The sequence below is a fragment of the Saimiri boliviensis genome, chromosome 2 (assembly GCF_048565385.1).
Source record: "Saimiri boliviensis isolate mSaiBol1 chromosome 2, mSaiBol1.pri, whole genome shotgun sequence".
Classification (NCBI taxonomy): Eukaryota; Metazoa; Chordata; class Mammalia; order Primates; family Cebidae; genus Saimiri; species Saimiri boliviensis.
Window position 1 is genome coordinate 71584245 of NC_133450.1, and position 14324 is coordinate 71598568.

The window sequence follows — 14324 nt, forward strand, 5'->3', positions numbered from 1 at the left end:
CCTGCCAGACATCCTTAGTTTTTCTTGTAACTCACTGGAATTAATATGTTATGTTGGACTTGGAACAATGTTAGCTGCTATCATTATTAAATTATACTGATATCTATCTATCTATATATCTGTATCTATCTATCTATCTATCTATCTATCTATCTATCTATCTATCTATCTATTTTTTTTTACTTGGGCGTTTATCCTAGTCTCCAGAAAAGTACCCATCAAAGGTTTTACTTTAAAGGAGTTACTTAGAAATAACTTTCGTTTTATTACTCAGCGGCAGAGGTGTCTTTCCAGAAGAATGTGGTAATGGTTTTATGAAATTTGTGGAATCGTGTTTTTCAGTTGATGTTTATGATTTAGGTATGGTGAAGAGATTAAGGGCTTAATAAGAATGGTGGTGGGGTGATTTGTGAATAAAAACAAAGACCTACATAGTAGAATTTATTAATAGACCCATGTTGAATTAAGCAATTGTGTTTTAGCCCTCTTTCAGACTGTTACAGAGGTTGTGTTTTTGTTACCCATGTATTACAAGTTAAGTATCTCTTATCTGAAATGTTGGCACCAGAAGTATATTAGATTTGGGATTTCTTGAGGATTTTGTAATATTTGCATTAATACCTACTGGTATCCCAAATCCGAAAATGGGAAATCCAAAATGCTCCAGTGAACATTTCCTTTGAGCATCATGTTGGCACTAAAAAACTTTCTAATTTTAGAGCATTTCTGATTTCAGATTTTCAGATTTGGGATGCTCAACCTATGTTATAATTATTATACACATCACCTATTTAGTAAAAGCCAACATGTATATGTGCCCTGGTCTCACCTCTCAACTAAAGGTTGAGAAAATCTGTTACACAATGGAAACCAGGAACTCAAAAGTTACCATTTTCACCTTTATTATCTTACAAGCCAGCGTACTAGAAAATCTTACATGAATGAATGTATTTTGCCACTGCTAACTTTATAACCTTGGACAAGTCACTTTACTTCCAAAGACCTCAGTTATTTTATTTATTAAAAGATGATTAGACAAGATGATTTTCTAATTCCCTTCCAGTTCAAAAATGAATAGAGTTCTGAGTTTTTTGGTTCAGAATCTTTTCTTTTATGTTAGTTAACTCTTCCTTCCCTATTGAACTTGTCATATTGCTATCATAGAAGCCTACAACATATAAATGGGATTTTTGTATCCTCCTGACTTTTATTTAAGTATATGTAGTGCAGTGGTTAAAAGCATGATTTTTGTCACATACTAGAGGACAAATTACTTAACAGTTTTCTTCTGCTGTAAAATGGGGATGATAGGAGTTATTTACCTTATAGATGTGAGGTTTAAATGCCCTAACAGCATTTTAAGTACTACAGTAGTGCTGTGCTCATACCAGGTGTTCAGTAGATGCTAGGTGTTACGGTGTTGATGATGCATAGTCTTCCTCATTGGAAGATATCCTGATACATTCTGAGTGTGGTGTTGGTTTTTATTGATTTACTGAATGATTTAACCAGACAAGTTAGAGTCTGGAAAACTGTTGAAGATAAAAGTGATCTTCAGAGCAGAAGCTGAGCAGTGTTATTGCAAATAGGCAATGCTTTTCTGTACATACTAAAATACAACATATGATTATTGAATCTGAGTTTTGGGTCCTGGAAGTGACCTTAGAAAGGATGAGTCCCTGTTCTCTCATTTTACTTCTGTGGAAATTGAGGCCCAAGGCAGTAATGTGACCTTGGCCAAGGTGACATGCTGCTTTATGGCAAAACCAGTTATCTTCACATTTTCCCAGGATTTTCGTTTTTCCCCAAATCTTGGCCATTGAATGTTTAAGTGGAATCCTTTTACACCATTTAAACAATGTTACTGAATGTAGCTCTTGTTACAGCATCTCCCCAGAATCTTGATTTTTTAGCAGAATGTTGTTACCTTAAAAATAGAAACAGTCACAGGAAAGGAAGCTGATATCCAGAAACATTAATTAATTTTAACTATGAGAAAAATCATTGCTGTCATGTTTATTCAGCTTATTTTATTTTTACTGTGAATAAAACTTTTGGGTTCTCTGTGTGAACATTATCTTAAATTGAATAATGGTCTCCTGTAATTAGCTGAGACCAGGAAGAGGCCCTCCAGGTAAAAAGCAGGACCTGAAAGCACTCTGAATTCTTGAGATTTCTAGTTGGGAGAAATTGTTGAAAATGTTTGTATTTCTTTTTTAAAAAACACTTCCTTAACTAAACATTGTCTTGAAAAAAATACTTTGAGAGTACTCATTGCAAAGTTGGTTTTCTCGATTTGTATTTTGTTCATTGGCTTTTCGTATTTGTCTTCAGTTACAGGTTTATGATAATGGATCGCTTTGGGAGTGACCTTCAGAAAATATACGAAGCGAATGCCAAAAGGTTTTCTCGGAAAACTGTCTTGCAGCTAAGCTTAAGAATTGTATGTGAGCTATGTTTTTCTTGTTTTTTAAAAAATTGTTTTTAATACGGTAAAGTCTAGTTTATGTTGAAGCTTGGTCCTCTGCTGGTTGGTGTTAGGTACTGCATTAACTTATTCTGTGTAAACTTTAATAGCTGGATATTCTGGAATATATTCATGAGCATGAGTATGTGCATGGAGATATCAAGGCCTCAAATCTTCTTCTGAGCTACAAGAATCCTGACCAGGTAGTTTTATAACTTTAATTTCTACTATTTAAAACATGTTATTTGAAAATAAATATGGTTGCTTTGAACTTTTGAACCTATGTAGAAGTTTTACTTTTTGAAGTAGATGTGGTAATAATATTTCTTTTTGACACTTTGATCTAGTTAACATTCTACATTTTTGATGTGATTTGTTGGCACTTTATCAAGTTGGCTATTTTGCCCTAAATAATATTCAGAAGAAGTGCTTGTGGTACAAAATGAATTTCAAATAGCTATTTGGGGGTGGAAGCTTAAAATTATATAGTACACCAATGAATTATGTTTGCCTGTCTGCTTTGTCACTTTTTTTTATTCCTTTGTTCAAGAAATCCATCAAATGTAAGTGTTCTATTACTTGGAAAATTTGGTCTTTAACATGTTGATTATTCAAATCAATTGGTTTACAGAAATATCTTAGCTGTCTAAATTTGTATACCCTTAGTGTTTGGAATTCAAGTGTGCATTTTTTTTTTAGCTGATTACATTCCCTTTGTAATTTTTACTTTCTAAGGAAAGGAGAAAAGCTTATAATAATATACTTTTATTTAGGTCAGTTTAGTTGGAGTAGAGGGATCTATACAATTTTCCTGTGTAGCTGTTTCTGTGATTTCAGTGAAAGTAAGGTTTAGTTGATGTTCATGCTTTTAATGCATGTTCTCACTTTTTGATCTTATATAAAAAGGAAGATTTGAACATTTTAAATGTGTTTGGGTAGAAATTGAGGCCCAAGGAAATAATGTGTTGGTATTGTAATTATTTGTTAGTACCTGTGCTTCATTCTGTCTCTCAAATTCACCTTTCACGGCCTTTGCTTCGTTTTCCTTTTTCCTTTCGTGCTCTTTTCTTCTTTTGTCATCTCATACTTGCTTCCCTTTCTCCAGTGTCAGTTATGATGGATATAAAGGAATCTAAGTACAAAAGAAGAACGTTACTGTTCTATTAATACAGTGTGCTAGTGGAGAAATCTTAAAAAATCAATCATCAAATTCATCTCTGTTCTGCTAGCCATTTCTTTTTGGATGTTTCTAGGCTAAGAATAAACAAAATGCAACTAAGAACCTGAACAATAAGGGTTCCATTAATTTAAATAGGCTGGACTTTTACAGTATAATAAAATACACCCTAAATCACTTTGCAGGTGACTAAAACATGCTGCCTTTTGTTTATATGGAAATATTTTTGCAGCTCTGTTATCCTTCAGATATATACTTTAGATGGGATTGTTTTTCCAGTGTTAGATGCTACATCTAGCCACATATTTTTGCTTCAGTTTCCTTTTGTGTCCAGATGCTTGCATTTATGACGTTAACTCAGAATTAGAGTTGTAATGTGTGGCTATGGAATCGAAGAAAGCCAAGTTTATTAGCTTTGTATGCTAATCAGACCCACATGTATGTGCCCACAGATAATTATGTATATAATATTAAAATGTAGTTTTAATCATGAAGCCTTGGCTTTAGAATATAGTATTTAAATACAGATAAGCGCCTGATCTAAAAGTTCTTTAGATCATTATTGTGATGTATGAAATATTTTAATAAAGTAAATTGAGATTTGATTATTTTACAAGTGAAGAAACAGGAGTAGAAGGTAACATATCATGTGTCCCCATCATTAGCAGTCTTCTATTGGGTGTGCTTTTCTGTGTGCAACAAGTATTGACGGTTTACTCTGTGCTTAGTTTTCTTTAGAGTCTGTAAGAGAAAGTATAAAATGTATAATTTTGTTCAAATTGAAGAGACAAGATTAATTACAAGTATAACACATACTTATCTAAAAAAATATATAATGTCAAGTGACTAGACTGTAGTTATGTGGTCATTTAACATTTTTCTTTATGTGCAGTGATTTTGACTTTAGTTTGTCTTGGTGCTTGGAAATTTATAGGTGTACTTGGTAGATTATGGCCTTGCTTATCGGTACTGCCCAGAAGGAGTTCATAAAGAATACAAAGAAGACCCCAAAAGATGTCATGATGGCACTATTGAATTCACGAGCATCGATGCACACAACGGCGTGGGTATGTCAGTAGTGCTCGGGTGAGAAATAAACTGCTAATGTTCTCTCCCAGATTCCTATGTAGTTCTTAATTTTGCGTAAATAAATAAATCGATAGACAAATAAGAATTGAAAGACACAGTGGCATGAGGAAAGAAGGCAGAGGTGAGACTCCTACAAATGCTTTTCAGGGCCCTCTGTGTTTTTCTCTCCTGTCTTTTCCTCTCAGCCTTCAAAGATAACCAAGACGGTGGTAGTGGTGAGGTGGTTCATTCAACTGCCATGAGGATTTCTTTTGGTTTTATTTAATTTAATTGGAATGTTAGTTTGTTTTTGTGTTTTTTCTCAAGTCTGTAAGTTTATTATGCATCTACAACTTTATAACAGCTAACTTTTATTTGTTACCTGTTAAGTTAGTTTATTTCTTCAGCAGTAATTTCTTTCTTCTGTGCTCAAAGCTGTGGAAAAACTCAAACACCCAGTTCTCTGGGCCTCTTAATAGCATATAAAAATTGTAAGAATATCTTCAAGTTTTCCAAAGGCAGTATTGAGTATGCCATTGTTTTATTTCTAGACTGATAGTCTCCACCTGAAACCGTAAAATTTACCAATTTGGGTTTTAAAGTAAATTGTTAGTTGGAAGTAAATTGGGAAGTAAGCTATTTATACTATCCAATGTTCACTACTTAGTTAAATACAGTCAAAATTTTATGATGAAAAACAGACCGTGGAGTTGATTCTTTTACCTTATTTTATATATACTTGAAATTATACATTAAAAATTATTTCAGTCTACCTAATCTTCTTCTTTTGCATTTGTAGCCCCATCAAGACGTGGTGATTTGGAAATACTTGGTTATTGCATGATCCAATGGCTTACTGGCCATCTTCCTTGGGAGGATAATTTGAAAGATCCTAGATATGTTAGAGATTCCAAAATTAGGTAAAGGAAAACTTACATTATTTCGAGCAAAATTATGATAAGCCAAATATTTTTAGTCACAGTTTCTTGACAGGAACTGTAATTTCAACTGATACTGATATGGAAATAAGAAAGTACTTGTTAAACAGGTTTCATGGTCTTTTGTTTACTTTAGAAAAATGTCTGTAAGCATATTTAGGATGTAGCACACTGTTGCTTAATATGCTATATATTTTCATTTAATATTAATACTCTATGACATCAAGCTGCAAACAGTGACTCATTCTTTAATTTTTAACAGATATAGAGAAAATATTGCAAGTTTGATGGACAAATGTTTTCCTGAGAAAAACAAACCAGGTAGGAAAAGACTTCGTAAATGTTAATAGGGGTTTTGTTTTCTGTGGATAAAAAGGCATGATACCATGGAGTAGCCCTTAACGTAAGATGTTAGGTGGTTTATTAAATGAATACTTGATCTTTATTTAATTATTATTCAGTGCTTTTAGCAAAGGAAGCAAATTTCATTCATCCTCTAAGCTAGTATGTATTGAGGCTTTGTTGTGTGCCAGGGACTGTAGTTACATCATCAGTTAACAAAACAAATATTCCTGCCCTCTTGAAGCTAACATTCTAGTTGGAGGAGTTAGATAGTAAACACATGAGCAAAATGTTTATGTTCCCCTGGTTGGTAGTGTGGAAATAGAAAACAGGGAATAGAATTAGGGGATGGGGATGGGGTGGGTTGTAAAGTAGGGAGGAGGACTGTAATTTTAAGTAGGGTGTCCAGGGACAGCCTCACTTAGGAGGTGACATTTGAGCAGTTGTAGGAAGGAGGTGAGGGAGGGGGTGAGCTGTGTAGAAGTCTGCGGAAGAGAGTTCTAGGCAGAAGGGACACTAGTGCCCAGGGAGTGCGAGGACTGTGTCTTTACAGGTAACCATGAGGGCTTTGGCTTTTACTTCAAGCAGGAGTGTGAGGTTTGGAGTAGAAAAGTGACATGAACAGCTTATCTTGAGGGGAAATGTCTCCTGCTTCTGGTGTGGGGATGGACTCCTGAGGGAGCGAGGATGGGCCTAGGCAGAAAGCAGGTTAAGAGCCCACTGTAATAACCTATGCGAGAGAAGTAGCAGCCAAACAGTATGAAGTGGTCAGCTTGGATGTATTCAGATGTCTTTTTAAGTCTTTGCTCAGTTGTCTCCTTTTCAGGGAGGTCTAGCCTGACCTAATGCTATTTAAAATTGCAAGTTACTTCTCATGCCAATAAATACAATATGGGTTTCTCAGAATTGTCTCTTGGGCCTCATACCAATCAGTAGCCTCTCCCTCTTGTCCCAATGAGTCACTTACCTTAACTTCCAATATAAAATATTTGTGTTTAAAATGTATAGAAATGGAATAATACAGTGAGTGGAATAGATAAAATCCCTGTCCTCATGAAATTAATGTTTACTTCTTTTAATGTCCTTTTCTTTCACTTAGTTATATGTTTGTGAAGTTCATCCCCATTATTGCTTGTTTTTTTTTTTTTTTGTTTTTTTGAGACAGAGTCTTACTCTGTTATCCACAGAGTCCATTGGCACAATCATGGCTCACTGCAGCCTTAACCTCCTGAGCTCAAGAGCTCTTCCCACTTCAGTCTCTGAAGAAGCTGGGACTACAGGTGCATGCCATCACGCCTGGCTAATTAAAAAAAAATTTTTTTGTAGAGATGTGGTCTCACTGTGTTGTCCAGGCTAGTCTTGAACTCCTGGGCTCAAGCAGTCCTCCTTCCTTAGCCTCCCAAAGTGTTGGGATTGTAGGCATGAGCCATTGTGCTTGGCCCTATTATTGTATGTTTAACAGTAGTTTCTCCATTATTATTTCTGTATGGTGGTCTATTGTAGTTATATACTATTATTTATTCTCCTCTTAGATTGTCTCCAATTTTTGGCAGTTGCAGTTTGCCAGTTACACATACAGATGTATAGTCTACCTGCAATTGATTTTTGGGTATTATTTGAGGAGGGATCGTGTATCTTTCTTATCCTCTTACTTATATCTAGTCGACCCTTGAAAAGACCTTCCTTGAAAAGAATGTTCTTATCCTTTGTTATCATGTTTGTCATAAATCAAATATGGATCTGTGGATCTGTGCATCTTTTTCTGGACTTCATTTTTCAATTGTTCTTTTTGCCTATTCTTGGACCACACTGTCTTAATTATTGTAGCTTTATTTTAGGCTTGATATCTGGTAGTTCCAATACTTTAGCACGCTTTTTTTTAACTAGACTTTGGTACTTTGCTATTATTTGCCCTTTGCATTTCTATTTAAATTTTAGAATCACCTTGTCAAGTACACACACACTCACCCATCCCCACGTTTACTGGAACCTTGGGATTGAATTGATCTGTAGACCAATTTGGGGAGCACTAACATCTTTATACTGTTGAGTTTTACAGTCCACTTATATGGTATATCTTTTATTAAATTTGGTCTGACTTAATTTCTCTCAACTGTGTTTTACAGTCTCCTCTAGGAAAACCTTGCCCGCCTTTCATTGTATTTGTTGCAAAGTATTTGATGCTATTTTAAGTATTTTTTAAAAAGTTTATTTTCCAATTGGTTTTTGCTAGTATATAGAAATAAGATAGATTTTTATATATTTACCTTGCATCTTATGACCCTGCTAAATTTATCTATTAGTTCTAGCAGTTTTTTGTAGATTCTGTAGGATTTTCTACATGTAGTATGATGATGTTGGTGAATAAAGACTGGTTTACATCTTTTTTCCCACTCTTTATGCCTTATATTTCTTTTCTTATTGTACTAGTGAAAAGTACACATGACTGTTCTGCTATACTGAAGGGACATGGCAAAAGTGGACATTTTGCTCTCCAAAGGGGGAGCATTTTCAGTGTTTTATCATACATGGTGATAACTTGTTTTGGGTTTTTGTAGATCCCCTTTATCAGATGAAACTGGAAGTTAGGGATTTTTGTCTGTTTTTTTCTTGGTGTATTCCAAGTATTTAGGAATAATCTGTCACATAGGAGGTGCGTAATAAATATTTGAGTTAATGAAGGGGTGTGTGTGTGTGTGTGTGTGTGTGTGTGTGTAGAACTGTTAAGATCCTTTGAAAGACTGGGGTGTGAAAGGAAATGATTCAAGGGTTACTAACTCAGATTTTGGCTTGAGGAGCTAGAAGGATGAAATTCTCAGTAACTGAGACAGAGAAAACCCCAAGTTTTAGGGATAGGTCAAAAGTTTAGATGTGGCTTTGTTGGAATTTAAGGTGCTATGTATATATTCAAGGACCAACATATGAAATGGTGAATTTACAAGTCTGGAGGTTGGGGAAAAGGTCTGTGTGTGAGTCATTAGCTCAAAAATGGATTTTTAATGTTGAGAAGTATTGATCTTGATTAGTAGAATTTCTTTTTATGGTGTCATTTTGTTTAAGTATACAGTAAACCTTTATCATTCCAAAGCTGATTTTTCTCTTTTATGGGAAAGCTAGATCTTATTTCTTTCTTCTTTCTTTGATCTCTTTTTTGGTGTGTTTTATTTCACATTTACACAAAGAATGTAGCTATTTGCTATAGAGCTAATGGCTTTGATGGCAAAAACATATTGGCTGTGATATTCATTGTATTTAAGAAATTTTACTTTCATAATCTTTATTCTAGATTGCTTTATATTTTTTATAGCTTTAATACTATAATAGTTATTTTTATGAATATTTAAATTTTAAGTTACGTCTTGTTTCTCACAATTAACAGAAGTATGTTTTACATTGTTTCTCAAAATACATTTTTAATTACTTTCTGAGTTCAAAGGCATACTTTTCAATGAAGTGATTGAGAAAAATAGGTATCTTAACAAGATGTGTGTTTGCATTCCAACTTTACTGTAACCATGAATTTTTTTTTTTTAGAGGTATGAGAGAAACAGATTTGTTATCGAAAGTTATAAAATGATTGTGTTATTCTTTTAGGTGAAATTGCGAAATACATGGAAACAGTGAAATTACTAGACTACACTGAAAAACCTCTTTATCAAAATTTGCGCGATATTCTTTTGCAAGGACTAAAAGCTATAGGAAGTAAGGACGATGGCAAATTGGACCTCAGTGTTGTGGAGAATGGAGGCTTGAAAGCAAAAACAGTAACAAAGGTGAATTTTGTTATTAAGTTATTCTTTGGTCTTGTGTTTATAATTGCAGTGAATACTAACTTTAAGAAAGTAGAGCAACTTTTCAATGAAGAAAAATAACAGATTGCATGGCAATTAAGGCAAACACTTTTTATAATACAGAACAATGTGTAGAGGTTTACAGAAAAATACATATTTATATATTTCTTATGTTTGGTAGCAAGTTTTAAATTCCTGAAATGATTTTAACTTGGAATACTTATATCTGACAGAGAAATTTTGATGAGACACTGAATTCATAATTTATATGCTCTTTTCTTCCAAGTCACCGCTTAGGGTTCATCTTGTGTCAGGTTGTTCCTTATTCGTGGATATGGTCAGTGTTTACTAGTTGAAAACGGGCATTTGAAAGTTTCCTTGTTTGTTGATGTGGTATGTTTTACCATTTGAACATTATTTTGCTCTGTGAAGAAATATCACTATGTAAAGCTGTATATCAGCAGATAAGGGGATTAATTGTTTGGAGATAAATGTTAAATAATGAACTTTATGGTAGAAGTATTATACAAGCATGTAAAGAACTGGCATCACTTTAGATTTTACAGGTATGCATTAACTTACTGATTTGCTAGTGCTTATTTTTAATAATTATTTATAAACTTACTGATTTCCTTTATGATCTAAATTATTAATAAAATGTGTTAGCTATTATATGAGGAAGGAAAGCGACTTTTTAGAAGACAAAATTTTGTTTTACATTATTAACTATTTTTATTGTCATTAACTTTGTAAATTCTAGTAGATTTCTTTGGAAATCTCATATTCCAAACTGAGAAAAAGGGTTAAAACAAATTTTTCTCTCTTTAAAATCAGAAGCAGCATATTTAAAATTGTTTATCTTTTCAAAACAGAAGAGTTAGGAATTTCAAAATTGGACCAAGAATTTGACTTTCTTTGGCAAATAACAGGTTTCTGTAATTACTTTCATCAAACAATCTGAAATTATATACATGCATCCACATATACCTCTTTTTCTTGGACAAGTTTTGTCTTGATTCCACTTGCTCCAGTTTTGTGGTGAACAAGTATGCTGAAAGCTATACCATGTTTGAAATGAAGAGGGTAAAATGGAAGCCCAAGTGGAATTTTTTAGTAAGGTATTAGAGTAAACTTACTCTTTGTGTACATGCATAAACAAACAGCATGGCTTTGCTCAGGATAGATTTCTCTGCATTAGTATTTATAGCTAGCTTGTATAGTGTTTTTCTCTAAAATTTTGTTGATTGAGAAATAAAGATTTCTTCTATATGAGAACTTGTCTAGAGCAGCCACCTCCCACCTCTCAGCCCTCCACCTCTCTGCCCCCCGCCCCCGCCTTCCTTTGCAAATCCCTGTTGTTTGGACCTACATGCTAGAGAAAATTTAGTTTCTGCGGGTTGGCTGACTTTACAGCTGAGTAGGTCAGTCTGCTGCAGAGCTAACATCTGTGGCCTTATAATTCTGTTGTGTCCTTGGATAGTTCAGAAGGCTGGAAATTTTCTGTTGGATCATCCCCTACATGTATAAAGCTTCTTTTAGGGGAAAAAATGAATACTAAGTTGAACAAGTTGTACTATTAGGACGTTTACTTCATGAGTTTGCTGCTTTTTGTATACTTATTGCTGACACAGGGTTATTCTTTGTATTAAAAAGAAAGTAACTAAAAGTTAAGGTAAGGGTAGGTAACATCATAAAGCTACTTGATAGCCATGTAACTGAAGTGAGTTATTAGTTTTATTGGCATTTTGGTTTTTTTTGTTTGTTTGTAAAGTGAAAGAATTGGACCAGACCAGTTTCTTTTTAAGCTTTTCTTTTAAACTGCAGAACATTTTCTTCAAATAAATTGTAAATGCTCTCATTGAAACCAGATAAAAGCAGAGCGCTGCTGGATGAGAAGTTAACTTAGGGGGGTCCCTACAAGGAAAAGCTTTCTCCTTTGAGAAACTAGCTTGCTGTCTCTTTTTCAGCAAGATCTATAACCCAGATGTCTTTTTTTGCTCTGGATTCAGGAGGCTCAAAACTAAGTATGATGCTTAGTTCTAGAAACTTTGTTAAATTTTTATAATTAGTACATTTGTTCCCGCTCTTTTTTGTCATAATTTTTTAAAGTGTAAAGTATGTTTTCTGTGTATATATCAGAGTCAGATCTATTTTGGAAAGAAGTAGGTTTAATCAGTTTAACATTCATCAATCATGTAAAAGGTTCCTAAGAGGTTTTTGTTTTGGTAAAAACCTACAGGAATTGATCAACAATGGAATGAAGCAAGGTTTCTTGTCTATTTTTTTGCAGCCATGCTTGATTATGGTGCAGTATATTTGGAAACGAGTGAAACATGAATTTACCCACTTGGAAATGTTAAATGTTTTCTGCTTAATAATCAAGGAGTTCTATTTAAAGCGTAGAATTTTGGGATGGTATAAGGCTGAAGAAGAAAGAGATCAAGTATAAATCTGCTTTTAAAAAGTACAAAGCCAAATATTTTTATTGTTGATTGGAACTAAACACTTTCAGTTTTTAGAATCTGGCAGTATAGTGCATCAGTTATTGGATTCAGTGTATACTCATATATTAACTCAACAATTATGTGAAAGGTCTAATTTACCTACCTGATATAAGCTAGGTCTTGGGGGCTACAAAGATCAATGACATGTAGTCCCATCCTTAAAGAATTCCTTCCTGTTCCATCTGGATTAAGAACAGTTTAATTTACTGGAAAGAGCTCAGTAAGTTAAAAGGACGTTAACACCTCCATTAACTATTTTCTTTTAGGATTTTAAGTTGCCTGCCTAAATCAACAAAAAAAGTTGTTGTTTGGAATCTGATCCCTGGAAAGTTCTTGAGTAGGTCTACATTATGGCCTTGCAATTTGTATTTTATTTTATTTTTCAGACAGTCTATATTGTTACTCCCTAAGAATGATATGCACATACCTTTCTTTCCTTCTCCTCTATTTTACGTCCTCTAATTTTTAAATTTTTAAATTTTATTTTTTCTGGCTGCATTATGCTAATTGGCCTTTCTAGAGTTTCCCCGAAAAAAAATCATTAACCATTGTTAAATAAACCCTTACTGGCACTCAGCCTGAAACAGGGTACAAAGAGTTGAATAAGAGCAAAGCCCTTCCATTGCAAATCAGTAGCCTGCAGCTGCTCTGGTGGACGGCTTTCTTCCTTTATTTCTGAGGGGATTATACCTCATACAGTCTTTATACCATGTAGCCTATAGTTTCAGTCAGGTTGCCCTGAATGTACCCTCTAAATTTTGGGAAAAATCTATCTGGCTATTTTAGCCTGATATGGTAATAAAGATAAACTGTATTTTAATTATATAAATTTAGATTGTTGAAGTTGATACATCTCTGTTTTCTAATGGTTTGATCATAGTACTGTAGTTAAGTAGAGTCAGCATTTGCTAGCAGTTATTTTCTTTAGGTCTGTTATTGACTTTTTTATTTTGAACTTACTTGGCTGAATTTTGTCAAGTGGCTTTTTTTCCCCTAAATTATTAAGTGAAATTGTTACATATGTATAGAAAAGTGCAAGAATAAGGACACTTTTACAAAATACTTGTTTAAACATCATCCAGATCAAGATATGGATCATTGCCAGAATTAGTTTTGCCAGTTTTGGCAAAATTTATAGTAATGGTATATATCATATACTCTTTTGTTTCTTGCATTTAGTTGTATTTCTGAATTTCTGTGCTGTTGCATGTAACAAAAATTGGTTGTTTTTCGTTGCTATATAGTAGCCCCTATGACTATCCTGTAATTTATTGACAGACATTCATATTGTTCCAGTTTTTGGTAGTTGTGATAGTGCTGTTAAGAACATTAATTTTTTGGGGAAACATATATTTATTTCAGGTTGCATGTGTACATAGTGGGGTTGCTGCAGCATAGGGCTTACTTACGTTCAGGTTTTGTAGATCTTGCCAGTCAGTTTTCAAAGCTGCGGTCACAGTTTACATTCCTATCAGTAGCATAGGGGAGATCCAGTGGTTACAGACACTAGCTACTGCATTATATTTATTTTCACCTATTTTGGTGGATGTGCACTGATTTCTTTATGGTTTTTAATTTAATCTCCTTGAAAAATACCGATTGAATGTTTTTGTATGCCCACCAGTCTTGATAATCGTTTTTTTGATGAAGTACATTTCAAATCTTTTGCCTGTTAAAAAAAAAAATGGGATTGTTAGCTTTCTTTTGATTTGCCAGAGTTGAATACTTTATATGTATACAGTATATGTGTTGCACATATCATCTTCCAGTTGGTGTTTAATCTTTGCACTCTTAATATGGTATCTTCTGATAAATAGAAGCTCTTCATTTTAATGAAGCTTTGCACTCTTAATATGGTATCTTCTGATAAATAGAAGCTCTTCATTTTAATGAAGCTCAGTTTATCAGTCTTTTTGTTTATGGTTAATCCTTTTTATATTCTTTTTGGGAATATTTTGTCTACTTTAAGATCATGAAGATGTTATGTTATTTTCCAGAAATTTTATCCATCACATTTAGGTCTACAGTTTAACAGAA

The 14324-nt window shown here is 33.7% G+C and overlaps 1 protein-coding gene across 12 annotated transcripts in view; it reads left to right on the forward strand.

Annotated features, from left to right (window-relative positions):
- Window positions 1-14324, forward strand: part of VRK1 (VRK serine/threonine kinase 1) — an 85573-nt gene that overhangs the window by 49568 nt on the left and 21681 nt on the right. For all 12 annotated transcript variants that reach the window (XM_003928841.4, XM_074393587.1, XM_074393581.1 and 9 more), the window contains 6 exons: window positions 2335-2443; window positions 2578-2670; window positions 4579-4711; window positions 5512-5632; window positions 5913-5971; window positions 9587-9765. In XM_003928841.4, coding sequence (XP_003928890.1) covers window positions 2335-2443; window positions 2578-2670; window positions 4579-4711; window positions 5512-5632; window positions 5913-5971; window positions 9587-9765 — 694 coding nt within the window. The remainder of the gene's footprint in view (window positions 1-2334; window positions 2444-2577; window positions 2671-4578; window positions 4712-5511; window positions 5633-5912; window positions 5972-9586; window positions 9766-14324) is intronic.